Source organism: Nomascus leucogenys, chromosome 16 (assembly GCF_006542625.1).
Source record: "Nomascus leucogenys isolate Asia chromosome 16, Asia_NLE_v1, whole genome shotgun sequence".
In the NCBI taxonomy this organism is placed as follows: Eukaryota; Metazoa; Chordata; class Mammalia; order Primates; family Hylobatidae; genus Nomascus; species Nomascus leucogenys.
In genome coordinates, this window is record NC_044396.1 from 36,152,189 (window position 1) to 36,179,975 (window position 27,787).

Genomic DNA, 27,787 nt, shown 5'->3' on the forward strand with positions numbered 1-27,787 from the left:
TATTGAGATATTCATGTGGTTTTTGTCATTGGTTCTGCTTATATGCTGGATTACGTTTATTGATTTACATATGTTGAACCAGCCTTGCATCCCAGGGATGAAGCCCACTTGATTATGGTGGATAAGCTTTTTGATGTGCTGCTGGATTTGGTTTGCCAGTATTTTATTGAGGATTTTTGAATCGATGTTCATCAGGGATATTTGTCTAAAATTGTCTTTTTTTCTTGTGTCTCTGCCAGGCTTTGGTATCAGGATGACGCTGGCCTCATAAAATGAGTTAGGGAGAACCCCTTCTGACGTACAGATGGGGTTTTGGTGTGGATGTCCTTTCTGTTTGTTAGTTTTCCTTCTAACAGTCGGGACCCTCAGCTGCAGGTCTTTTGGAGTTTGGTGGAGGTCCACTCCAGACGCTGTTTGCCTGGGTATCAGCAGCGGAGGCTGCAGAGTAGCTGATATTGGTGAACAGCAAATGTTACTGCCTGATCATCCCTCTGGAAATTTTGTCTCAGAGGAGTACCTGTCCTGATGAGGTCTGCCCCTACTGGGGGGTGCCTCCCAGTTGGGCTATTCGGGTCAGGGCCCCACCTGAGGAGGCAGTCTGTCTGTTCTCAGATCTCCAGCTGCGTGCTGGGAGATCCCTCTTTTTCTGTTGATTGGAATAGTTTCAGAAGGAATGGTACCAGCTCCTCCTTGTACCTCTGGTAGAATTCAGCTGTGAATCCATCTGGTCCTGGACTTTTTTTGGTTGGTAAGCTATTAATTATTGCCTCAATTTCAGAGCCTGTTATTGATGTCTATTCAGAGATTCAACTTCCTGGTTTAGTCTTGAGAGGGTGTATGTGACCAGGAATTCATCCATTTCTTCTAGATTTTCTAGTTTATTTGCATAGAGGTATTTATAGTATTCTCTGATGGTAGTTTGTATTTCTCTGGGATCAGTGGCGATATCCCCTTTTTCATTTTTTATTGCGTCTATTTGATTCTTTCTTTTCTTCTTTATTAGTCTTGCTAGCAGTCTGTCAATCTTGTTGATCTTTTCAAAAAACCACCTCCTGGATTCACTGATTTTTTGAAGGGTTTTTTGTGTCTCTATTTCCTTCAGTTCTGCTCTGATCTTAGTTATTTCTTGCCTTCTGCTAGCTTTTGAATGTGATTCCTCTTGCTTCTCTAGTTCTTTTAATTGTGATATTTGGGTGTCAATTTTGGATCTTTCCTGCTTTCTCTTGTGGGCATTTAGTGCTACAAATTTCCCTCTACACACTGCTTTGAATGTGTCCCAGAGATTCTGGTATGTTGTGTCTTTGTTCTCCTTGGTTTCAAAGACCGTCTTTATTTCTGCCTTCATTTTGTTATGTACCCAGTAGTCGTTCAGGAGCAGGTTGTTCAGTTTCCATGTAGTTGAGCAGTTTTGAGTGAGTTTCTTAATCCTGAGTTCTAGTTTGATTGCACTGTGGTCTGAGAGACAGTTTGTTGTAATTTCTGTTCTTTTACATTTGCTGAGGAGTGGTTTACTTCCAACTATGTGGTCAATTTTGGAATAGGTGTGTTGTGGTGCTGAGAAGAATGTGTATTCTGTTGATTTGGGGTGGAGAGTTCTGTAGATGTCTATTAGGTCCGCTTGGTGCAGAGCTGAGTTCAATTCCTGGATATCCTTGTTAACTTTCTGTCTCATTGATCTGTCTAATGTTGACAGTGGGGTGTTAACATCTCCCATTATTGTTGTGTGGGAGTCTAAGTCTCTTTGTGGGTCTCTAAGGACTTGCTTTATGAGTCTGGGTGCTCCTGTTTTGGGTGCATATGTATTTAGGATAGCTCTTCTTGTTGAATTGATCCCTTTACCATTATATAATGGCCTTCTTTGTCTCTTTTGATCTTTGTTGGTTTAAAGTCTGTTTCATCAGAGACTAGGATTGCAACCCCTGCTTTTTTTTTGTTTTCCATTTGCTTGGTAGATCTTCCTGCATCCCTTTATTTTGAGCCTATGTGTGTCTCTGCAAGTGAGATGGGTTTCCTGAATACAGCACACTGATGGGTCTTGACTCTATCCAATTTGCTGATCTGTGTCTTTTAATTGGCACATTTAGCCCATTTACATTTAATGTTAATATTGTTATGTGTGAATTTGATCCTGTCATTATGATGTTAGCTGGTTATTTTGCTCAGTAGTTGATGCAGTTTCTTCCTAGCCTCGATGGTCTTTACAATTTGGCATGTTTTTGCAGTGTCTGTTACCGGTTGTTCCTTTCCATGTTTGGTGCTTCCTTCAGGAGCTCTTTTAGGGCAGGCCTGGTGGTGACAAACTCTCTCAGCATTTGTTTGAAATGGTTATATTTCTCCTTCACTTGGGAAGCTTAGTTTGGCTGGATATGAAATTCTGGGTTGAAAATTCTTTTCTTTAAGAATGTTGAATATTGGCCCCCATTCTCTTCTAGCTTGTAGAGTTTCTGCCAAGAGATCAGCTGTTAGTCTGATGGGCTTCCCTTTGTGGGTAACCCGACCTTTCTCTCTGGCTGCCCTTAACATTTTTTCCTCTATTTCAACTTTGATGAATGTTACAATTACGTGTCTTGGAGTTGCTCTTCTCGAGGAGTGTCTTTGTGGCGTTCTGTGTATTTCCTGAATCTGAATGTTGGCCTGCCTTGCTAGATTGGGGAAGTTCTCCTGGATAATATCCTGTAGAGTGTTTTCCAACTTGGTTTCATTCTCCCCGTCACTTTCAGGTACACCAATCGGACGTAGATTTGGTCTTTTGATATAGTCCCATATTTCTTGGAGGCTTTGTTTGTTTCTTTTTATTCTTTTTTCTCTAAACTTCTCTTCTCACTTCATTTCATTCATTTCATCTTCCATCACTGCTACCCTTTCTTCCCATTGAGCGAATCGGCAACTTAGGCTTGTCCATTCATCACGTAGTTGTCGTGCCATGGTATTTAGCTCCATCAGATTCTTAAATGACTTTTCCGCGTTGATTATTCTAGTTAGCCATTCGTCTAATCTTTTTTTAAGGTTTTTAACTTCTTTGCCATGGGTTCGAACTTCCTGCTTTAGCTCAGAGTAGTTTGATCATCTGAAGCCTTCTTCTCTCAACTCATCAAAGTCATTCTTTGTCCAGGTTTGTTCCATTCCTGGTGAGGAGCTGCGTTCCTTTGGCGGAGGAGAGGCGCTCTGATTTTTAGAGTTTCCAGTTTTTCTGCTCTGTTTTTTCCCCATCTTTGTGGTTTTATCTACAGATGGGGTTTTGGTGTGGATGTCCTTTCTGTTTGTTAGTTTTCCTTCTAACAATCAGGACCCTCAGCTGCAGGTCTGTTGGAGTTTGTGGAGGTCCACTCCAGACCCTGTTTGCCTGGGTGTCAGCAGCGGAGGCTGCAGAACAGCCGATACTGGTGAACAGCAAATGTTGCTCCTGATCATCCCTCTGGAAGTTTTGTCTCAGAGGAGTACCCGTCTGTATGAGGTGTCAGTCTGCCCCTACTGGGGGATGCCTCCCAGTTGGGCTACTCAGGGGTCAGGGCCCCACTTGAGGAGGCAGTCTGTCCATTCTCAGATGTCCAGCTGCATGCTGGGAGAACCACTACTGTCTTCAAAGCTGTCACACAGGGACATTTTAGTCAGCAGAGGTTTCTGCTGCCTTTTGTTTGGCTATGCCCTGCCCGCAGAGGTGGAGTCTACAGAGGCAGGCAGGCCTCCTTCAGGTGTGGTGGGCTCCACCCAGTTCGAGCTTCCTGGCAGCTTTGTTTACCTACTCAAGCCTCAGCAATGGCGGGTGCCCCTCCCCCAGCCTGGTTGCCACCTTGCAGTTTGTTCTCAGACTGCTGTGCTAGCAATGAGCGAGGCTCTGTGGGTGTAGGACCCTCCGAGCCAGGTGTGGGATACAATCTCCTGGTGTGCTGTTGGCTAAGACCGTTGGAAAAGCACATTATTAGGGTGGGAGTGATCCAATTTTCCAGGTGCCGTGTGTCACCCCTTTCCTTGGCTAGGAAAGGGAATTCCCTGACCCATTGTGCTTCCTGGGTGAGGCGATGCCTCGCTCTGCTTTGGCTCATGCTCTTTGCACTGTACCCACTGTCCTGCACCCACTGTCCAACAATCCCCAGTGAGATGAACCCGGTACCTCAGTTGGAAATGCAGAAATCATACGTCTTCTGTGTCGCTCACACTGGGAGCTGTAGGCTGGAGCTGTTCCTATTCGGCCATCTTGGCTCCACCCCTCCTCAATGAATTCTAATACATCTTTCTAGGCTTAAGAAATTTTATTTTTAACATCTTTGATATGTGGATGTCAATTTTTCCTTTCTTCCCTCCTGGGTAGCTAACTTTGTTGGGCTGTTTTATAACTCCTACTTGTAACTTTTAAGAATCGATGTTATCTTCCTTATTGGTGCCTTCTAGTGCATTTCAGTATAAAAGACATATATCTCAAGATTCTTTGTGATACACTGAGAAGGTATTGAGCTTGACTTTAAAAGAGCAGCCAAAGACGGGGCGTGGTGTCTCATGCTTATAATCTCAGCAATTTGGGAAGCCAAGGTGGGTGGATCACAAGGTCAGGAGTTTGAGACCAGCCTGGCCAACATGGTGAAACCCCATCTCTGCTAGAAATACAAAAATTGGCGTGTCGTGGGCACCTGTAATCCCAGGTACTCAGGAGGCTGTTGCAGGAGAATCGCTTGAACCGGGAGGTGGAAGTTGCAGTGACCCGAGATTACGCCACCACACTCCAGACTGGGCAACAGAGCGAGACTCTGTCTCAAAAAAAAAAAAAAAAAATAGAGCAGCAAGAGCCAGGCACAGTGGCTCATGTCTGCAATCCCAGCACTTTGGGAGGGTGTGGCAGCTGATCACTTGAGGCCAGGAGTTTGAGACCAGTCTGGCCAATATGGTGAAAAAGTACTAAAAATACAAAAAAATTAGCCAGGTGTGGTAGTGCACGCCTACAATGCCAGCTATTCTGGAAGCTGAGGCATGAGAATCACTTGAACCTGGGAGGCAGAAGTTGCTGTGAGCCGAGATCGCACCACTGCACTCCTATCTGGGCAACAGAGCAAGACCCTGTCTGAAAAAAAATAAAAATAAAAAAATAAAAGAGCAACAAAAAGCACAGGTATTACACACAACGGCCTTGCAGAGAATGCGGTTTGATGAAATGGCATGGGGTGGGCAGGGGAGCCCAGATCATGCAGGGCCTGAAGGCCTTGGCTGGGTTTCACTTCCAAGGTAATGCCTTGGAAACCTGCACTTTAAAATGTAGCTGTGGCATAGAGAATGGACAGCTATAGAGGCAAGGGGAAAGTATGTTCTATTTATCCTCACGAATCATTGTATTTTTCCTTTTTTAAAAGAGGAAACAGTTTCCCAACATTGCTTTGCTCATTATCTGCGTGATGGTGAGCAGCGATTACTAAGTGATACTCAAAGCATTTTGCATGTATATTAACCACAGTTACCCTTCCAGTTAGGTCCTGCTCTCCATTACTTTAGAGATGAAGACAGTGTGGACACAGGAGAATATGGATGGGTACAGCCCTGTGTGCCTGCCAGTGGGTAGCAGAGCCAGATTTACATTGGGCAGCCTAACTTGGTGGCCCATGTTCATAGCCTACTTGTTTTGGGGGCAGGTCTGGGCAGAACTGAATTCAGGAGATGTGAGTGCAGCAGTGGTTGCACCCTGGCTCCGTTGTTTGATCTCTGTTTAGTAACAGGGTGACAAATTTTTTCACAATATGTTTGATATCATAGTTTTTAAAACTAAAAGTAGTTACAAATGTTCTTTTATTTTTTTGAGTAGGGTCTCCCTCTTTTGCCCAGGCAGGAGTACAGTGGCACCATCACAATTCACTGCAGCCTTAACCGCCTGGGCTCAAGGGCTCCTGCTACCTCAACCTCCAGAGTGTCTGGGACTACAGGCACATGCCACCACACCCAGCTGTTTAAAAAAAGTTTTTTTTTTTCTCTATAGAAATGGAATCTTGCTATGTTTTCCAGGCTGGTCTCAAACTCTTGGCCTCAAGGGACCCTCCCTTCTCAGTCTCCCAATGCATTGGAATTACAGGCGTTAGCCATCATACTCGGACCCTTAGATGTTCTTAAATGCAAAAAAACTTCTTGTATTATACAGAAAGAGAGTAAAGAAAAAAGAAGAACAAGCGATAACAAAGAAATTGATGGGCTTCAGATAAATTATTTTTCATGATCAGATTTTTTGGGGGAAAGGGAAAGGTCTTGCTCTGTTGTGCAGGCTGGAGTGCAGTGGTGCAACCTTGGCTCACTGTAACCTCCACCTCCTGGGTCCAGACAATTTTTGTGCCTCCTGTGTAGGCTAAGATTACAGGCGCCCGCCACCACGCCTGGGTAATTTTTGTATTTTTAGTAGAGTCTGCCTCGGCCTCCCAAAGTGCTAGAATTACAGGCATTAACCACCTTGCCCAGCCTTTACCTGCCTATTCTTAAGCAAGATACTTTATTTTTGAAATTTAAGATCACTTCCATTAGCTAATTTAAAAACAATGATTCTTATTTAAATTATATTATAGAGGGTAAGCAACCAAGTAATATTCTCAGTGTTTTTCAGTCATACAGAGGAAAATTTTGTATATGCTCATATTTCTGTATTTATTCTTGTTGTATGAAGTAAATGCTTTACTGGTCACTATATCTGGTGGTGGAGATGGGATAGTGGGAAGTGAGGGTCACAGGTACCAAGCTGGCAGGTCACACTCATTTACTCAGCAGTTGCTCAGCAGGGGCCTGCAGTGTGCCAGGCTCCTTGCTGGGCTCTAAAGATACACTGTGAATAAGCAAGATCTGGTCACTGCACCCTTAGACCTTCTCTTTTAGTGGGTTAGATGGATGACAAGCAGAGAGAGAAAATCGGGACAGGTTAGTAAAGTGGAGGGTCTGCATGAGTGTGGTGGGAGCTGTGCAGGACAGGCTATGGAAGCGAGCTTCATATTTACAGTGGGTAAATACAAACCTCTGTCTAGTTTCTGAGCCAGAATATCAATGTGAGGTGCCTAAACAGTTTTGGGATGGTGGAAGTTTTGCTATTTGTTCTTGCTAGAAAAATTATATTTTATGTAGTAGATTTTAAATGTTCCATGTTTTATATATTTTTTGTTGTATAAAATTATTATATTTGAAAGATTTCTTTAGGTTATTATTGAAGTTCAGTAAGAAGCAGTTTATTTAGTATACATTATACTCACACAGTAAAAAGTGAGTACAACTTAGACCTTTGGAAAATTGAGGGTGGGACAAAATTTTGGTTTAGGAGTACCTTTGTCATGTGAATATTTGCTTTTATTGAATTATCATTTTGTATTGAAATATAAGAAACTACAGAAAACACAGATATACAGCTTAACAAGTGTTATATAGAAGGTGCCCGTATTACTACCAATACTTAAAGAATAGAAATAGACTGGGCACGGTGGCTCACGCCTGTAATCCCAGCACTTTGGGAGGCTGAGGCAGGCGGATCACGAGATCAGGAGTTCAAGACCAGCCTGGCCAACATGGTGAAACCCTGCCTCTACTACGATACAAAAAAAAAAAAAAAATAACCAGCCATGGTGGCACACGCGCCTGTAATCCCAGCTACTCGGGAGGCTGAGGCAGGAGAATCACTTAAACCCGGGAGGTGGAGTTTACAGTGAGCTGAGATCATGCCATTGCACTACAGGCTGGGCGACAGGGCTAGACACAGTCTTAAAAAAAAAAAAAAAAAACCATAGAATAGAAATAGGTGGTTTTCTATTCAGTATTATTTAACTCACTACAGCAATATTGTAAATTGATGCCTTGTGCCTTTTTATTTTTTCTTGCCAAATGGCTATAATATTTTGGCTAATCTTTTTTTTTTTACTTTGTTCCTTACTACCTTCATTCAACATTTATTAAGAAACAAGTAGATTATCATCGACAGAACTGTCTGATTCCATCATAACATTATAATTCATTTTTCCTTGCTTCCTTTTGTAAGATATTGAAGTTTTATTCTTTCGAAGGAAACAAAACCATATTTTACACTTGAAGATGTTTTAATAACTGTCTTAGTCTGTTTTGTGTTGCCATAATAGAACACCACAGACTGGATAATTGATAAAGAAATTTACTTCTCATCTGTCTGGAGGCTGCGAAGCCTAATACCAGCCTCAGCAGAAGAGAAAACAAGTGTGAGAGAGGGAGGGGAAGGTGGTAGAACTCATCCTTTAATGAGGAACCAACTCCCATGATAATGACATTAATCCATGAGAGCAGAGCCTCAGGGTCTAATCACCTCTTAAAGATCACCTTTCAACACTACTGTGTTGGAGATTAAGCTTCCAACACATTAACTTTGGGGGACACATTCAGACCATAGCAATAACATCTGTAACTTTCCATTTATTGAAGTACGTTTTGAAGAATTAGAAGAAAGAAAGAAACAAAGCCTAAGAGAATAAAGTATTATTTCTTAGGATTTGTAAAGGAGAAAAACTGTGATGACTTACTGCTTGAATAATATTGTATTTATGCAATTTCAAGAGAAACTGAAATCATATACTATTTCCATATTCTGATGATTATGATTAAATACTCAGGATAACACTCCTGGACACTTCTAATGCTTTTAGACTTTCTTCACATTATATAATGGTTTGGAAATATTTGTAAATATTATAAATACTTTATAAATATTATAAATATAAAATAAATTGTCAGAAGCAGTTAACAAGGATTATCATTGGAAAAGGGTTGGGACAGGGGTTTTTTGTTTTAAATATGCCTTTTACAAAAAAAGAAACTTGTCAAAATCAAATATTGTTTTTACCATTATAGGGAGATAGATGTGAAGTGATAGAAAACTCCACCCTGAATTTTACTTATGAAGTACTAAAAAATTAATACTTCTGTGTCAGAAGTGAAAAATTCAATAACAAGACTGCTTTTTATAGTGCGGTAGTTTTCCAGAATGAGGAGTGTAGTGATCCTTTTTCTTTGGACAAGATTATCTGTCAACAGCCTGACAGGCTTGGTATGTAATCTCCCATATTTCTGCACCCTCCTTGTTGCCTGTGTGAACCTTAGGTGAGTGTCTCTGTGCACCAGATGCAGGGGAACAGGGAGGCTGGGGCGGCCCTGACCATCAGGCTACCTCAGGAGCAGTGGATGTGGTGCCCCACAGTGCAGCCCACAGAGTGGGGTTTCCTCGGTCTTGTCGCAAGCATGTAGCCAGAAATCTGGTCCCCCACCTGTTTCTTACTGCTTCCAGGAACTGCTCTGAGGCTGGGGGCCCCTGAGATGGGGCTGTGGTCCAGGGTCACCACTTGAGTGGCTGGGAGAGGAAGAAGGAAAGTTGGGGTCGGCGATTTCTTTTTTCTTTTTTTCTTTTTGTTTTGAGACACGGTCTCACTCTGTCCCCTCAGGCTGGAATGCAGTGGCACAATCTCAGCTCACTGTAACCTCTGCCTCCCGGGTTCAAGTGATTCTCCCGTCTCAGCCTCCTGAGTAGTTGGGATTACAGACGTGCACCACGACGCCTCTCTTAATTTTTGTATTTTTTTGTAGAGACGTGGTTTCACCATGTTGGCCAGGCTGGTCTCGAACTTCTGACCTCAAGTGATCTATCTGCTTTGGCCTCCCAGAGTGCTGGGATTATAGGCATGAACTACCATGCCCAGCCTGGGATCAGCAATTTCTATACAGAAACTGGTGTGAGCAGGAGGATGAACAAAGAATCCTGTGTAGATACGTGGGTGTCTACAAGATTTCACTAATTTCCTTGATGTGGTATTTTCCGATAATTAAAGCTTAATTTGGGGTAGAAAATGGTAGACTGGTCATTCCTACCAAAGCAAGTCAGTTGGTAAAATAAGATCCCTTTATTTAATTAAAAAATAAGTGTTAGAAAATACATATGATTTAATCTGTCTCCTAATATTATGTATTTAAACCCAGAAAAGGTAGGTGTATGGTGAGCTGCTTATTTAGCCAATTCTTGGCAATATTTTATGCCTTTAAAATCTTTAGTTTCTCTGGGGATTTTTTTATGTAATATGAAACATTATTAAAAACAATTTGTTTTTCTAGATTCAAGAAATGCGAATAACACGGATTAAAGAAGGGTTGTTAATTTTGTAGGTCAGCATCTTTTAAAAAGTCATTTAAAATTTGTCCTTAAACTTCTTTGCTACGTTGTCTTCTCCCTCCCTGTGTTTCAGTTGAAGGGATACTGCCAGTGCCCACTCAGTATGGGTCAGCTCTGATTTGGCCAGAGAGGTTTTGCTTCTGTTCCTTTTCTTACATCCCCTTTCCTCTGGGGTCAGGGGAGCTGACTCTGGATTATCTCCAGCTTCCCTCTGACCAATAAAACCACAAAGCCAACTAGTGTTCAAACTTTATTTTTCCCTCTGTTGTATCCTTACCCACGTTTCAGTGCAACAGTGATATTTATTATTGTTCTTTGTAGTCGTGGGCCAGAATATTTTGTATGAATACTGAGGCTGAACTATTCAAGTCAGGAAACAAACTGTGATACTAGTTTGTTCACTGTTAGAGGTAGGATTCCATGTCAGAAAATATCATAATTTCCAGTGATCATTTTAAGTTTGTATTAACAGAACAGTAAAGAGTTCTTATTAGAATTTAATAATGCCAAGTTATTTGATAATTTTATTAAAAATAATGGTGGGACCTAAGAAATAGAGGAAGGGGTACTTAATACCATACTCAGTTCCCTAGCTAACGTATCTGCCACTCTTTAGCTGTCTCCATTTATACCTTTGTTCCTAGAAATACATTATTTCTTCTGAATTTTCATACCTAAAGAACTATGAAGTGAGATTCAGTGATAATTCACAGAATTAAATGATGTGTTTGGATTCCCAGTGGATGTATTTCATCTGTACGTTCTCCATTTCTTTTTCCATGAAAAGAAAAATGTAGTTCTACAGTTTTAAGATTGGTTTCTCATAGACCTGAAGTTTAAGAGATTCTTTCTTTCTACTGTGTTGTAAATGATCCAAAAGTAAGACTGAAAAGTTAGTCTATTCTAAATATATGGTGGGTAAAACATGTTTCCTGTTGAAACTTGTTGATTTCTGTATGTGGCTTGATAAATAAAAATTTGTTCATAGAGTTAAATTGGGATATTGTTTATGATGAAAATTATCTATACATTGAAAACCCTGTTTTTGGCCTTAGGAAAATTATTGATACTGGCAAGGGAGCATTTTCTTTGCTTGCTCAACAAATTGTCATTTTGACTCTCCAGCCTGGTTTGGAATCATGTTAGCATTTTTCCATGCTATGAAATTTTGTGTATGCCATCTTAACCTTTCCACTAATCTGGTTTTCCAAACTTCTTCAGCTCACTTTTATTTTCCAAAGGGTTCTAGGTTTTCTGTTGGGAACCTTTTGCCTTGAGAAGCCTGTTGGAATGCACAAGCCCAGACTGGATTTCTCCTTATCTTTCATGCAGCTTGCTACAGGGGGCGTGGGTCACAAGGCAGGCATCCGTGCTCTGCTCAGCCCCTGGTGAAGATCTTCTGGGAAGGTGATCCTAGAGTGGATCGCTTCTATCATTCGGTAGTTGTTATTTTTCTTACCAGATGGTAAATTTGTTTTTCTATTATAATATAGGGAACTTTTTGGCTGGCAGGTGGAATAAACAAGTTCTTGAGTTAGTAAAATTCCTTATGAAGTTGGAAAAAATGGAAACTTTTGTACTGTGAGAGTGATTTGAAAGAGTATCCTGTGGCCCGCGTTCACTCTCCTTCCGTCCTAGGACTGCACAGTCTCATTTCCACCAGTGTGCAGAAATCGTCATCTTCCTGAGTGCCACCTCCTTTCAGCACATGCATGGCCTGTCACCTGTCTTCCTCAGCTTCAAGGACAGCATTCCTTCTTGGTTTTCTGCCTTCTGTGCTCATTTCTCTGTATTCTTTGCACACTCTTCTGTGTGCTGCTTCAACATGGGCTCCTCAGGATTCTGCCCACGCCTCTTTAGTTCTTGTTCCATGTACCCTTCCTTGGTTTTCGGTGACTTCATGGCTGCTGCCGCCCAGTCTCTATTCTGCTGGATCTCGCAGCCCTGCCCCAGTCCACCTGCACTTGAGCGTCCTGCACGCCTCAGACCCAGCATGCCTCTTGCCTCGCCTTGCCTTGCCTGTTAACTCAGCAGTCTTTGATTGGGCTTTCTCTTAACATGTTTTCTGTTTTCTGTTTTTTGTTTTTTTGTTTTGTTTTGTTTGGTTTGGTTTTTGAGATGGAGTCTCGCTCTGTCACCCAGGCTGGAGTGCAGTGGCGCAATCTCTGCTCATTGCAACCTCTGCCTTTCGGGTTCAAGGAATTCTTCCATCTCAGCCTCCCAAGTAGCTTGGATTACAAGTACTTGCCACCACAGCCGGCTAATTTTTTGTATTTTTACAAAAAATACCAGCCAAGCTGGTCTCAAACTCCTGACCTCAGGTGATTCACCTGCCTCAGCCTCCCAAAGTGCAGGGATTACAGGCATGAGCCATTGCACCTGGCCTCTCTGACATGTTTTCAATCCGTCTGGTCCCCAGATTCGGATGATGATTCCACTTCAGAGTCATCTCTCAAGCAGATCTCCTCATTTACCCCATTTGCTGCCACCTCCGCTCAGGCCCCTATTCTCCTATGCCAGGATTGCCCTGTCAGGCTCCACCTGGTCTCCCTGCCATCAACCTTCCCTTGTGTTCACCCTATCAGGATTATCATCCTAAGAGGCAAAACTGATACTATTACCCTCCTGTTTTAAGACGTTTTCATTGACTGCCCAGTGTCCATGGGACAAAGCTTCATTACCTGTAAACTCTTTTGTGTGACATTCTTTGTCACACACTCAGCCTAGCTGCCTTGGACTCATGTCTCACTGCCCCCTTTCTGTGGCCCCCCACCTCCGTATGCACAGCACGCAATATCTCCATGAGTCAAAGCCGTGGCTTTCATGGGATAAGCTGGGCACCAGGCCTAAGACATGCACTTTTAAAACTCTTAATGGTTTGTTTGTAACTATACTTCCAGTATCCCGTAGTTAATACAGTTAAAATAGAAGCAAATAAGAACTGCACAAAGTGCAAGTACCTATACAAAGATGTATAGGGCATCCCTGAGCCATGCCCAGTAATTTAAAAATGTTACAACATGGCATCAGAGTGCAGAAATAGCCCTCATCAGGCAGTGTTGGTTCTGGTCCAAACTTGGCCAGGGCTGAAGACCTATGTGGGTTACTTCATCTGTGCTGCAGTTTTTTTACTGACAGAGGGTGACTTTGTTAAACCTTGGGTTATTTCCACTTTTTAAATTTGGTATCGCTGTTTTCCCCTGCCTTGTCTGTTATTCCCATGTGAAAGTCTCTCTCAGAGTGCTTTTTACTTTGTGTCTTTTAACTTTTGCGTCTTTTGTGTCTGACGCTGGTGAGCCTTCCCAGCAGTGGCGCTCTCTGGTCTTCTGCACACCTTTCAGGAGAGGCACTTCACGGTAATGGTTGCTCTGTGTTTTTGTTACTACATTATCTATTTTAATCCTTAAGCTAATTTCTCTTCTCCTTTTTCTTCTCTTCCCTACCCATTTGTTGAAATGCCATGGGAAGATGGCAGCAAGACACAAACACCTCCTTGTATCTAGGGGTTATGAATTTGCCATGCTCCATTTGGACATGCCTTATTCTGGTTCAACATAGGTTTTGCCTGTTTCCACCCAACTTAGGATGAATTAGAAGTTGTTCATTAGAACGTCCTTTATCGATAGTCATTATGGCAGGGGCCGGATTGATGTTGGAGTTTAAGAATCAAGGATAAAGTGACAGTGGGGACGCCCTGGATTCTGTCAGTTCATTAGTAAGCATATTTTCAACTCTTGGTGCTACAGAGATTCAGTGTGTTGGCCTCGTGGTAGAGAGGCCGGATGCCCACGTGCTCCTGGCATTCCTCGGGATGGTTTAAAGGTAGGTTTAGGAAGATTATAGTGACCACCCATAATTAGTAACTTGCTATTTTAACATTGGATTCTTGCAGTTTTTCCCAACACATTTGTTTCTCAGTTGATGCCACATTTATAAAAATAGAAATACTTAAATAAATATCTATTTCTGTACTTTGTCATTAGCCATATGACCTTTTAAAAGTTGTTTTCAGTGTGATTACTGGACACCATTTTAATCCTATTTTCTGAGCCAAAATTAGCATCTATAGTTGTATGAAATAAGGTGTTTTAAATGAAGAATTTTTCAAGAAAGAAGAACTCGTATTCTGGATACTCAGAGTGGAAGGCACGGCTGGTCATCAGTGTCAGTGTGTGTGTTGGGCGGTCCTGTATGTATCGCATTCTTCTGTCTCAGCTCAGGCTGCCATCACAAAATCCCACAGACTGTGACGTAAAGAGCAGACAGTTCTTTCTCACAGTGCTGGAGGCTGGTAGCCAGGGCGCAGCATGGTGGAGTCCTGGTGAGAGCCCTCTTACTGGTTTTAGGCAGTCACCTTCTTGCTGTGTGCTCACAGAGCCTTTCCCGTGTGTGTGCATGGAAAAAACAAGTCCTCCAGTCTCTTAGGAGGAGACTAAGCCTGTCAGATCAGGCTACCCTTATGACCTCATTTAACCTCAATTACTTCCTTGGAGCCCGCATCTCCAAATACAACCAGATTGAAGATTAGGACTTCAACATAGGAATTTTGAGGGGACACCAACATTCAATCTATAACACACCCCTGTTGTCTGGCTTAACTTCGCTTAGGGATCTGTTGCTTTTCTAGAGCCTTTGTATGCTTTATTCTTACGTGGAATTTCTTTTAAAATTGGACATTTCATTGCCCACTCACTTTCCGAACAGGCTATTCCTACAGAATGAGTCACAGCGACATGCCCAGTGGGAGGTGGGGTCACTGTGACACTGTGACCCTGGAGGTGGAGGTGCTCAGCTAGGCTTTGACTACTCTCATCACTGCGGATTGTGAAAACATTCTGATCGCCTGGTCAGTCTTGTCTACTTTTTTGTTTTTGGGTTTTTTTTAAGAGTTGGGTTTCAGATTTCTGTTTCATGCTTAGAATAATTGTGGCTTTTGGAGAAGAATATTTTAAACTGGTGAAAAGGCAAAAAATGTGGAATCAAGAAGTGAAAGCACAATTGTTTACAGTTCAGTAAGCAGTTGTGGTAAAGAAATGTGTCTATTCATCATTGCCAGATGACTTTAAATTTTATGGGAGAGCATACATTTTAAACAAAAATGAATTGTGCTGTTTGTAGGATAAATGTGTGAATTTCTTCAGAATTTGTTTTTTTAGATACTGTAATCAGGATCTCTTGCTTACAGCTTTATGAATTTTATCCTGAAGTTATCTGTGAAATGAATCTGATGGCATCTTATAAGATTTACTCAGAAATTAGAATTTTGGTTTACCAATCATTAATAACACAATCAATAATTTAACAGGTATTTACTTACTGAATACTTATGGGAGCATATCAGTGCTATGTGTTTGAGAATCATTGGTAAAATTAGGTGTGGTTGTAACTTCTCAAAAGAAAAAACAATATAAACAAGTAAATACAACTAAGTTTTTAGTGCATGTTAATGAAAAAATGGTACAATACAGCGAATAGATAAAACGTCATTTGGATCTGATTTTGGAACGTATTATTTGTTTTTCTCTTTGGAGCATCATTTGAGTCATAGTTTAATTTGTATTCTCTGGGTACACGCAAAGTGCAGTTGAGATGAAGGGGAGACGGGTCAGGAGCATCATGGTTAGCAGTGAAATCAAGACTGGAAACAGAGTCCCCCACATGCTTTACATCAGTTTGTATTAGGATTCATTCATTTCTTACATATTTATTGGTACTGATCCAGGCGCAACACAGAGTTCATGGTTTAATAGATGAAATTGTTTACTTTTTTAAATCAGAGGTATAAACAAGATGTACAGTGATAACATGAAGAGAAATGATAAACTGCAGAGTGGAAAGGAGAGTCATGCCCAGGGAGAAACTCACCAGGGAGACAGTGATGGAACTGTCTTAATGCACAATTGCTTATTTTTCACCTTGTCATAGAAATAATTTTAAATTGCTTGAAGGAAGCTACGGAATTTGAGGCTAGAGTGATAAGAAGTAACAGGTAACAAAGGACTTTCCATACAATGGCAAGTAGTTTGGATTTAATCCAGTCAGGGTGGCTATCATTACATCTACATTTAAGAATGCCATTCAGGTGGGCCTTATGAAGAGTAGGTTGGAAGAATCAGGTACTAGACTGGGGAGGTTAGTTAGTGCCAGACTATTGTAGTAACTAAGAGGCATCTCAGTCTTAATGTATAAAAAACTTATGTCTTGATATCGGTATTCTCATACTACCTGCACCTCCCAGAAAAGAAACACATTTGTCTAGAAATGTTTACTGTCTCAGTAAATGTTAATTCTGTTCTTATTCTTGCTCAGGCCAAAAACACTGGAGTCATTCTTATACTCTGTCTCATATTCACTCCTAGTCCATTAACAAGTCCTATTGGCTCTACCTTCAAAGAATATCTAGAATCTGACCCATTTCTTACCACTCCTGTCACTCCCTAGATCCCAGACACCATCATCCATCCTGGATTGCTGCAGACCCTCCTAACTAGCTTCCCTACTTAATCCCTTGTCCTCTTCAGTCTGGTCTCAACATGGCTCATATTTGACTTCCCTGCTGGCTTCCCATCACACCCAGAGGAAACACCCTGGTTCACACATCTGAAGATAGAAGAGCTGTTTCTTCCCTGCTTCATCATTCTGAACTGATTCGATCTTCTTTTTCCCTGCCTAGGCTCCAGCTGACCACATTTAGTCCTAGGCAGAACATGAATGGGCTGTTCTCTAAAAAGCTGTGGTGAACTTTTGGGGAAAGCTAAGACTACTAATGGGTATGCTGGGGCCACCAGAATGATAGTCCTTTTTCTGTTTGGTATTTGGAAGGCGTAAATGATCATAAGAATTATTACAGTCAAATCATTTGACCTAAGTCTGAGATATTCTCATTTAAATGCAATCCTAAGACCCTGGTCAGATACTGAATTTTGTTTATATAATTGTGCTAATATAAATTTGTTGATTATTTGTTAACTCTTGGAGTCAGACTATGGCTGGAGCACGGAGATTTGGCATAGGTTATAGGATATACTGTGAACATTAACCTTGACAATGAAAGTGGAATTATGTGGAATTAAAATTGTGTAGCATGTTGGGGAGGAAAAACATAGAGCAGGGTATACACCCTTCTTCATTTTACAATGCTAGGAGCCTCAAAATGCTATGAGAAGTCAGTAAAATAGGGCATATAGAGTTCGTTAAAGATACTAAATTTCACAAGTAACTAACAGAAACACCCCAAATAAAACCATTTTAGTAATGGATACATGTATTACTTTGGGGGGAAAGCTATAAAATACCATTTCAAAAATAGTAAAATGTACACTGAATATATAGCATGGTAGTTTGGAGTGAGTGCAGCAAGATGAATTATTATCATCACAGCTGGTGGTAACCAGTGTCAGAGTGTTTATTAAAGACAGAGGTCCTGTCCACATGGGAAGCAGATGGACTTTAAAACCCCCTGATGTCCATCCCTGACCCCTGGTGCTTGCTGATGATTCTGTGTGTGTGTGTGTGTGTGTGTGTGTGTGTGTGTGTGTCTGCACACTCGCATGCTGGGTGAGAGTGAGAGGGAAAAGGAGTGGTGGACACTTGATGAATTGACCTGAAGAAGACAAAAGTACCAATTTCAGGGAATACTAGAACATATGTTTTAGAGCAAAATAACTGGGTAGGCTAGCCTTTTGGGATATCTCTGAAGATAGAGAGAGACAGAACAATAACGTAGGAGGAAAATTCCAAATTACCATGTGGTCAGTGTTTGGAAAATGGACAACTTAACATTAGTGGCAACAATTATGTTATGAAAAGTATTTCTGTTAGAAAGATTTACAGGTGTTCCTTCCCTCTATTGGAGAATAATTTCAGTATCTCTCCCCTCATACTAACTTGCTTCACTTTGTCCTGTCTTGTATAGTTATTTGTTATACTCATATATTAATTCAATATAACCTACTTAGGAAGACTTAAGTTGACGTGAGTATAATTGGACCCTGACTACCTGTATATTTCAACAACAGCAAAAAAGGCATTTAACTCAGTGGTCACAGACATATTTTGTTATTCTATCATTTGCTCAATTTATTGTTTTGTGTTTCTTTTTTTTCTTTTTTTTTTTTTTTTTTTTGAGAGACACGGTCTCACTCTGTGAGTCAGGTACTTGACTAGGGAGGCCAGTTAGTGCAGTGTGTGATCATAGCTTACTATAACCTCCAATTCCTGGGCTCAAGATAACCTCCTGCCTCAGCCTCTCAAGTAGCTGAAACTACAGTATACTCCACTGTGCCTGACTCATTTTTGTATTTTTATTTTTGTAAAGCTGGGGGGGGTCTCACTGTGCTGCTCAGGCTGGTCTTGAACTCCTGGCCTCAAGCTGTCCTGCCGCCCTGGCCTCCCAAAGTGCTGGGGTTACAGGTGTGAGCCACAATGCTCAGTCATTTGCTCAGATTTGTGTGTGTGTGTGTGTGTGTGTGTGTGGCCTCTTGGTTGTTTAAAATGAAAGACTTTTCAAAGAGCAGTTATCTGATTAAATAACGAATTCATGCAGTTGTTCAGCAAATGTTGTTATTCTTTAAGTTAAATACTGTCTATTTTTAACTAAGAATTCTGTTAAGGCATATGCATGGATAGATCTCTTGGTGTATCTTCTTCATTGAATCTTTCTGTTCCTGTTTCTTAATCGTTTAACATCTTTGCTATTGTATATTAGTATTTGTGGTCTCCATTTGATTTTTATGGCACTTTCTCTTTGATGATTAGCACTTGACAAGTTACCTTCTTTTTCAGTGCAAGTTCTGTTGAAACCCTCACTGTGTCCAGCCACAGCAATAGGCCTCAGAGTCTGTTTCTCAACCTGAAGCATTGTCTGTCTTTGCATTTTAAACAAGCCCTATGTCTTAGCATAATGAAGTAGGGGGAAAAAACCCCATCAATCACAATTTCCTATTCTTGACTGGCATTTATCTGAGAGATATTTTGGTCCTTGGCTTGTAAGGATATTTGATTACTGGGATTAGACCTGCCAGTCATCCTCTCTGTTCTTGAGAAAGTCACGTGAGCAGCCAGCTTTATTTTTCAGTTTTCTCATCTGCCACAAAGGGAGATTAATATGTTCCTTACCTATTTCATAGGGTTGTTGTGGATCAAGTATGAGAATGGCCTTGAAAATGCCTTGAAGAGCTGATGGTGGTGACAGTGGCTGCCATCCTTGCATGGCCAGGCACTTCGTGGTACATTTGCTGTGTTTGCACCTGTGATTGTAGTGCTCTTGGGGTAGCTGCTACTGTGTCCATTTAAAACTGAGAACACTCTTATAAGAGAGATAAAGTATTTGGGGATTTTCAAGGGAAGGAATAGTTGCTTCTGTCTGAGATTCAGAAAACACTTCCTGGACAAGGTGATATTTTGGCTGTCTTGTAGCAGTTATGGAAAATGTTGCCTGGTAGCACTGAAATGGCCTTTTATGTACTAGTTATCTAATTGCAAAACGTTGTTGTTTGTTTGTAAAATGAGTATATCCCCTGCTTGGATTAAAAGCTTGCTTCTGCCAGGCATGGTGGCTCTCACCTGTAATCCCAGCACTTTGAGAGGCTGAGGCAGGAAGATCACTTAGCCCAGGACTTCAAGACCAACCTGGGCAATAAAGTGAGACCCTGTCTCTACAAAAAAATAAGAAAATTAGCTGGATGTTATGGTGGTGCGAGCCTGTCATCCCAGCTACTTGAGAGGCTGAGGTGGGAGGATCCCTTGAGCCCAGGTTATTGAGGCTGCAGTAAGCCAAGGTCATACCATTGTACTCCAGCCTGGGCAACAGAACAAGACCCTGTCTCTAAAAATAAAATAAAAGCTTGCCTCAAGCACATTTTTGGTATAAGTTGTCCCTTGCTTTTTTCTCTCTCAGACAAGGAGGAGCTTACCCTGCTTTATTTTCTTCTGGGAAGGAAGGCCCTGGAGGATGTTTTGTAGAAAGAGCTTTAGAATGCTCAGTGTAAAGGGTAGCCCTGTCCCTGACCTAGTGTCACAGCCATGGGAGCGCCGCTCAGTATTGCTTCCAAGGCCTACTTAGTCACCACATGAGCTGCTGTATGCAGCACTGCAGTGATAGCCGACATCATAAAATGTTATTCTGCAAGTTATTTGGTGCTATAGATCTTGATCAAAATTCATGGTTACTGGAATATTGTCAAGATTTATCATAGAAATCTTTGAAGAAACTGTAGTCAGGCAGTATGATTCATCTTAGGTACATAAGTATTTCTTCTGTAATACTATTTATGTATTTCTATAATAGCCTGCATTTATAAAATCTGTCAGGGTGTATGGGGCCTTGAGCTGCCCAAGACAAGAATTAGTTTCTGAAGAGAGCTTATGCTGCTTGGGCAGGCAGCTGAGCATGGCTGGGGGCTGCCACAGTGCGTGGAACCAAGAGCCTGTGCTCAGCTGGCACACTTGAACTTGAGCAGACCCCTGGGTGCTTAAGAGCAGAAGTGGCCATGGAGCCTTGACAGCTGCTGCTGTCAGTGGGAGACGGGAGGCTTCAGGCCTGTGCATTGCTGGGAATGAGCCCTGAGTTGAGTATCGGTACAAGTTTTAAAAATTCTTAAATTGTGTCTCAAACTGCTCCTGTGGCCACTGTAGCTCCTCAGTCTAGGGCTTTTCCCTTTGCTTCTGAAGACTCTAATTCTGTACACACTGCTCTAGCTGCCCTGCTGAGGAAAAAAATTTTGTGGACTGAAGTGACCTCTGCATTATCCTGATTTCTTTTCCAATTTACCAATTGAAGATGAGCTACTTTTCATTAACAAAACGCCTGTTGTGGCGAAGCATCTGTGTGTTCACTTCTTAGTGCCTTTCTTTACAAGTTGGTTTCATTCCTCTGTTCCCTCCCCTAGAGTGACCAGCAGAAGCTCGTTATATGCTGCTTGTACATTGTGCTTATTCATATCCTTCCCCCATTCTGTTTTCTTGCCTTAAGAAATAGTTGTCCAAGACAGTGCCCAGAAATAGTTGCCTTAAGAAATAGTTGTCTAAGACGGTGCTCAGGGGAGGCAAGGTGGCCCAGGGCCCAGTATATGGGCATGTGCCATGGACACCTAGATAAAGGAAGAGATGAAAAATTTGGGATTGAATGGGAAATGAATGAAGAAAAAGTGAGAGGGAGAAAGAAATACATGATTAAAATCTTACCACCGTCTAAATATTAATTTTTACTATTCACTATTAACCAGTTGGCTGAAGTGGTAGAGAAACTCATATTAGTGAGTATCTGTTATTAATAAGGCAGTATGTTGTACCCTTCATTTTTGTTGTTCTCAATTTATGTATTTTTTAAATTTTTTTAATTAAAAAGCACAGAGAGTAATAGAAACACATAAGCATACTCACTGCCTAGAATTAGTAACACATGTCAATCCTTTGTCTTTTTTTTTTGTTTCCCATACTTTTATAATAGAAACAATATGATATATAAATTTGAAACCCTCTGGGTTCCCCTCCTGAGTCATACTCCTCTTTCTCTCTCCTTAGAGACAGTGGCTTTCATGACTTTTCTGTGAATCCTTCTATTTATATTTTATACTTATCTTGTATTCATAAACATTGATTTCTGTGCTTTTTAAAATTACATTACAGATGTCATACTCTATATATCCTGTTTATCCCCTTTCATTTCTCGAGACCTCTCCATCTGATTCTTAGACGTCTAGTTCACCTTATTTTAAGTGCCGTACAGTGTTCTGTTGTATGAACACACCGTGGTTTACCCGTCTTTCTGATTTATGCTGGGTGCAGTTTTCTACTCTTATAAACAACGCTGAGATGTATATCCTTGTTTAGGTATACTGGTGCATCTGACAGTTTCTGGGTACCTACCTAAGATTTCTGGGGTATAGGCTATGCACACTATCAACTTCAGTTATCTCATTTAATCTGAACAAATGTTTCCTGGGGCAGGTGGCAGGATCTCCATTTTACACATAAGAAAATTGAACAATTGAATGCCATGGAACTTGGCCAACTTAATAAGGAAACCAGTACTTGAATCCAGATCAAATTCCACCCATTTCAATCTAGAGCTCTAATACCCGGCAGTCCACATAACTCTTCAACTGTTGGCCTTTCTGATCATTGGAACAGTTACAGCCAGCTAGTAACATACATGATTTCAAAGCAGAGAATCAAAACAGTTAATAAAGAGGAGGGTCCATCCTTAAGAAGAAGAAGAATCCACAGTGGCCATATTTTCCGTGTGGTCATCAAAGGATTTGAGACTTGGAGTAAAAGGCATGCTCCTTAAAATGATGGGTCTAAGGTTTCTATTTATACAGGACTATTTCTTCATGACAGAAGACTGTTTATTTTATGTTGCTTAAAATCCGTGTATTAAATGCAACATGCAGGCCTATTTTGATTAAAGAAAAATGTTATAGTGAGCATGGTAGAGTGTCTGTTTTACTTTGTGAAATGTGGAGACCATTTTCTCCAGGTGAAGAGTGCTATCTGCATGTGGATCTTTTCTTCATGATGGTTTAGTCACGCTTGAATCATCTGTCTTTTGACTTCATTTTTGCTTTGTTCTTTTCTTCAACTTCTAGGTAGAAAATACGGTGTATTAACTGTGAAAATTTTAGAGCTGCACGAGGAATGTGCCATGCAAGTTGCCATGTGTGAGCAGTTATCGGGGTCACCAGCCACCAGCCTCTCCCGAAGTGTGGCCTCCAGGCCTGGAGCTGGCCTGAAAGTTCTCTTCACCAAGGAGACTGCAGGCTACCTCAGGGGCCGTCCCCAGGACATTGTCCGGATCTTCCCTCCCTGGTGAGTGCGCAGAACTTAATCCAGCAGTCACCAACTGTGAGTCAGCCTCATAAGAAAAGACATTTTTATCAGTTACATTTTTGTCAGTTTATCATAGAGCAGTGCCAGAGGAAGAGAGCCAGGATTGGACGTGGGTTTTCTGTCAGAGAAGCACTGGATTGTCTCTGATAGCTCGTTTCTAGTTCTGTCAGCATATTTCTGATAATTTGGGGTGAGAGGGTTGAGGAAACAACCATATTAAGATTCTTGCCCAAGTGATGTGTTATAAGATCTGGCTGTTTTTGTTTTTATATTTCTTAGAAAAATAATTTTGTTAACAGGCATTATGTGACAATAGGATAACACATTAATTAAATATTTCTTAGTCACTTGAGAGGGGAGGATAAAAAGCATGAATTAAGATATACTAGAGTTTGAACTGCAGGAGCAAAAATGGTCATTATTGGATCAGAAATTATTTTAAAGGATGCTATGTTTGTTGTCTTTTGCAGTGGGATATTGATTTTTACCATGAATAGAAGAAAATCATACTACTTTTGAAGAAAAGTTTGAGCAGCCTTGTTTTAAGAGCTAAATATTAATTTGTTGGTAATTTTTTATAAGTTTTCATTTTGTATGTATGAGGAAGGGCTATAGGATAAATTTTTATAAGTATTATTGCTGGATCAGTGCCTCTTTAATTTTAGCAGACTTTGTCAAATGGCACCATTTTACATTCCCACTGGCAATGCCTGAAGTGCCTTTTTCTTCTCCTTTACAAACCTACTTTGTTGATCTAGACCAAGTTAAAAATTGGAAATACGATGTTTATCATTTTAGTTTGTATTTCTCTTATATAAAATGGGCTTAGGCATTTTTCTCCATGTTTAAGAATCAGTTGTATTTCATTTTATGTCCATTGATGGCTTTTGACCTTTCTTCTCTTTAGACTCTTGGTCCTAGTGATTTCTACCATCTTTTTATAAGTGATCAAAAAAAAAAAGCGCCTTGTCAGTCATATACATTGCAGTTAGTTCGTTCCCCATTTATCATTTGACTTTTGATGTTTTTAGGGGGCAGGGGTTTGTTTTGTTGCTTTGTTTTTGATGAGCAGAACTTTTCTATTTTTCTGTGGTTGATTTTACCCATCTTTTATAGCTTCTGGGTTTTGTATCATAGATAGAAAGGTTTTCCTTACTATGAGGTGTAAAAGTTATTCTATGTTTTATTCTAAGACTTTCATGAATTTAAAAATTTTTGTATTTAAATCTTTTGACACTCCTGGAATTTATCTTTATGTGTAATATGTGAGGTAGTAAGTGCAATTTTTTTTTTCCAAGTGGCCACCAGGAGTCCCAACGTTATTTATTGAAGATTCTCTTTTTTCTTCATACAATTTTAAGGCTGCCTTTATCATGTACTAAATACCTATATATATTTTGGGCTATTTACTCTTTTAATGTAACTGTATTTGTACATGCTAGTATTATACTATTTCAATTACTATAGTTTTATATGGTGTTTTAATAACTGCTAGGACAAACTCACATCTCATTAAGCTTAATTTTTAGAACTTTCCTCCTAATAATTGCTTCCTTTCCTTTTTGCTTTAAATATTTGCCTTAAACATTTATTTTCAAATATGCATTGTAAAAGTCAAAACAATTCAGAAATATATAACTTAGAAAGTGAATCTTCTTACCCTCACCTCTTCAATTAATCACACTCATTCTAGATGACCGCTGTTAACAATTTGGAGTATAATCTTCCAGCATTTTTTAATTCTTAAATACTCAATTATGTATTTAACACATCCCAGTGACTATACATAATCTATATACTGTAAGTTATGTAATCCTGCCTATTTTTCTATAATAACTTTAGGTTTAACTTACTGGATTAAAAACAGATTGATAGGTTTTTTAGGGTAGGCTAATCTCTGCATTCATGGAGTAGGGCTTTAAAGGTAGTGTCTGGCAGGGTTCTGATGTGATGCTCCCCTCTCCGTGTTCATGGAGTGCATAGCAGCACAGGACTTCTATCAGCATCTCTTACCCTGAACCTGTCTTCCGTCCTTCAGAAATCTGTCCTCATTCGGATCTTCTTTGTTCACCTCTTAGTTTTACTCCCTTGTGGAATTTAGCTCTTTCATTAGTGTCAAAGTTCATTTGTGGTGGCAGAGTCTTTTATTGTTATTATTTTTAAAAAGTCTACTCCCTCCTCAGCTTTTTAAATTCTTTTTTTCTTTTTCTATTTTTTGTAGAGACAGAGTCTTGCTATGTTGCCTAGGCTGGTCTCAAACTCCTGGCCTCAAGCAGTCCTCCCACATTGGCCTCCCAAAGTTCTGGGATTATAGGCCTGAGCCACCAGGCCTGGTCCCTTCTCAACTTCTAATTTTTTTGGCACACCTTTATATGTTTTAAAATGCATTTATTAAATGACCTTGTTTTTTTAATACCTAAATATGATTATTTTTCTTCAGGGAAGATGTTTTAGAGGCTTTAAATGTAGGACATTTTCTTGGGCTTATGAGAAGTAAAATTAGATCAGGATTATCTACAAAGATTTATATGACCAAGAATTTCTAAATCCCACTGACTCCTTAGACTTTACAAGTAAATGAGTTATTATCATTAGACTTTGGAATGTTTGTAGGTCTGGATCTTACCAAACAACCCCTGGGTGTTACTCTCCACAGGAATGCCTGTGGGCTGTCAAGAGATTATTTGCCTGTATTCAGCATATAATACTTAAGAAAATAGAAGAGGCTGGGTGCGTTAGTTCACGCCTGTAATCCCAGCAGTTTAGGAGGCCAAGGCAGGCTGATCATTTGAGGTCAGGAGTTCGAGACCAGCCTGGCCAACACGGCGAAACCCCCTCTCTACTAAAAATACAAAAATTAGCTGGGTATGGGTGGTGCGTGCCTGTGGTCCCAGCTACTTGGGAGGCGAAGGTGAGAGAATCGCTTCAGCCCAGGAGGTGGAGGTTTCAGGGAGCCGAGATTGCACCACTGCATTCCAGCCTGGGCGACAGAGCAAGACCCTGTCTCCAAAAAAAAAAAAAAAAAAAAAAAAAAAAAAAAAAAAACACCTCATACTTAATGAAAGAAAACCAAAATAATTTTTTGTAGGGCTAGTCTTTTTCTTTTTCTATGGAAACTTGAGAAATAATAGTGAATGTATTTTTCCTTGTGGGCTGGCTGTCCTTTTCCCACTGGCACCCTTCTGTGTTCATTTAAACTGTTTTTTTTTAACATGGGCACAGTTTTTTAAAAGAATCAATAGACTTTAGATACTCCTGTTGGTCCTGTAGTAATAAATATGAGTTTAGGTACAATGGCTGCTTACCCCGAGGAGCTCAGAGCCCTCTGTAGATATTACCTGGTAAATTCTCATTGGATTCCAGCGAGGTGTAATGCAGCTTTGCCTGTGGCAATCTGAAAATAAAGATAGAAGTAAAATGTCTTGCCTCCAATTAATTGCATTATGAAATAGTCATAGAATTATATAATAGTAACCAACTTTTAAAAAATGCGTTAATCTATATAATTTCAGACATATAAAAATAAAATAGTATAATGAATCTCATGTCCCATAGTTTCAACATTTATTAACTAATGAATGAACAGCTTTTACTATTCAAGCAAACTGAAAGTTTTATAATGATTCCAAAGAAACATCTCACCACTTGAACACAGATATACTAGAAAAAACAAATGAAGGAATTTACTATAATGATACTGGGGAGAGAGGAAGGTAGAAACCATCTGCCTGATTACATCCAGCCATGAAATCTAATGCCAGAATGAGGGCGGATGAGAGGTTAAGTGTGTGAGAGTGTATCCAGAGACAACCAGGACACCTCTCATTCATTCAGAAGTATTTATTGGTATCCCCTGTGCCAGATACTTTGCTTCTCCTCAGAATACACATCCCAGTATGCTGGAAGAGTGAAGTCTGACTTTCCCTGTTGTAATGAGTATACCCTTCCATTGGTCCATTCACATCGTCATCTTTTTAGTCACCACTTAGTATTCCACTATATGGATATGTGGTAATTTAAACATCCTCTTATTTAGGATTGTTAAGATTGCTTTCTATTTTTAGCTGTTTTAAACACTGCTTGGGTGAAATATTTATCATATCTCCCTTGTGATTTCGTTCTTAGATTATTTCTAGAAGTAGAAATTATTGGTCATAGAATACCAGTGGGTTTTGAGCCTTTTGATATATGATTTCCATAGTAACCTGTAAAGGTTGAAGCTGTCTCAGCTGCTGCCAGTTTCTCATCACACCACACTCAACCTTTTTTATGGCTACACAGTGTGATGTAGTTTTTAAAACACTTTCCATATTCTCAGGATGTGGTACATATTGGTTCCTTTACTATCATAAACAGCTATGTAGTAGATATTGTTATATATGTAGTTTGGTATGTACTTCAGATATTGTTTCAAAGTAGCTTTTAGGAACTGTTTTAGTATAGTAAAGGGTATGTGTTTTGTTTTTGTTTTTGCTGTTGCTGCTTTGACTCCTTGACATTGTTAAGTCATCTGTAAACCTCATAGTAGAGTCTCTGCAGCTGGTCACATCGAATATAGCCCACCTCATTTTACTATGCTTTTTTGCTTGTATAGCACTTCACACGTGTTGCACTTTTTACAAACTGAAGGTTTGTCAACCCTGAATCCAACAAGTCTATCAGTGCCATTTTTCTAACAGCATGTGCTCACCTCCTATCTCTATATCACATTTGAATAATTATCCCAATATTTCAGAGTTTCTCATAATTATTATCTGTTATGGTGATCCGTGATAAGTGATCTTTGATATCACTATTGCAATTATTTTGAGGTGCCGTGAACCGTGGCCA

At 40.3% G+C, this 27,787-nt stretch overlaps 1 protein-coding gene across 11 annotated transcripts in view; it reads left to right on the plus strand.

Annotated features, from left to right (window-relative positions):
• The window catches only part of SPIDR (scaffold protein involved in DNA repair), a 508,026-nt gene that overhangs the window by 165,757 nt on the left and 314,482 nt on the right, over positions 1-27,787 (plus strand). For all 11 annotated transcript variants that reach the window (XM_030795010.1, XM_030795009.1, XM_030795014.1 and 8 more), the window contains one exon: positions 22,717-22,936. In XM_030795010.1, the coding sequence (XP_030650870.1) occupies positions 22,717-22,936 (220 nt within the window). The remainder of the gene's footprint in view (positions 1-22,716; positions 22,937-27,787) is intronic.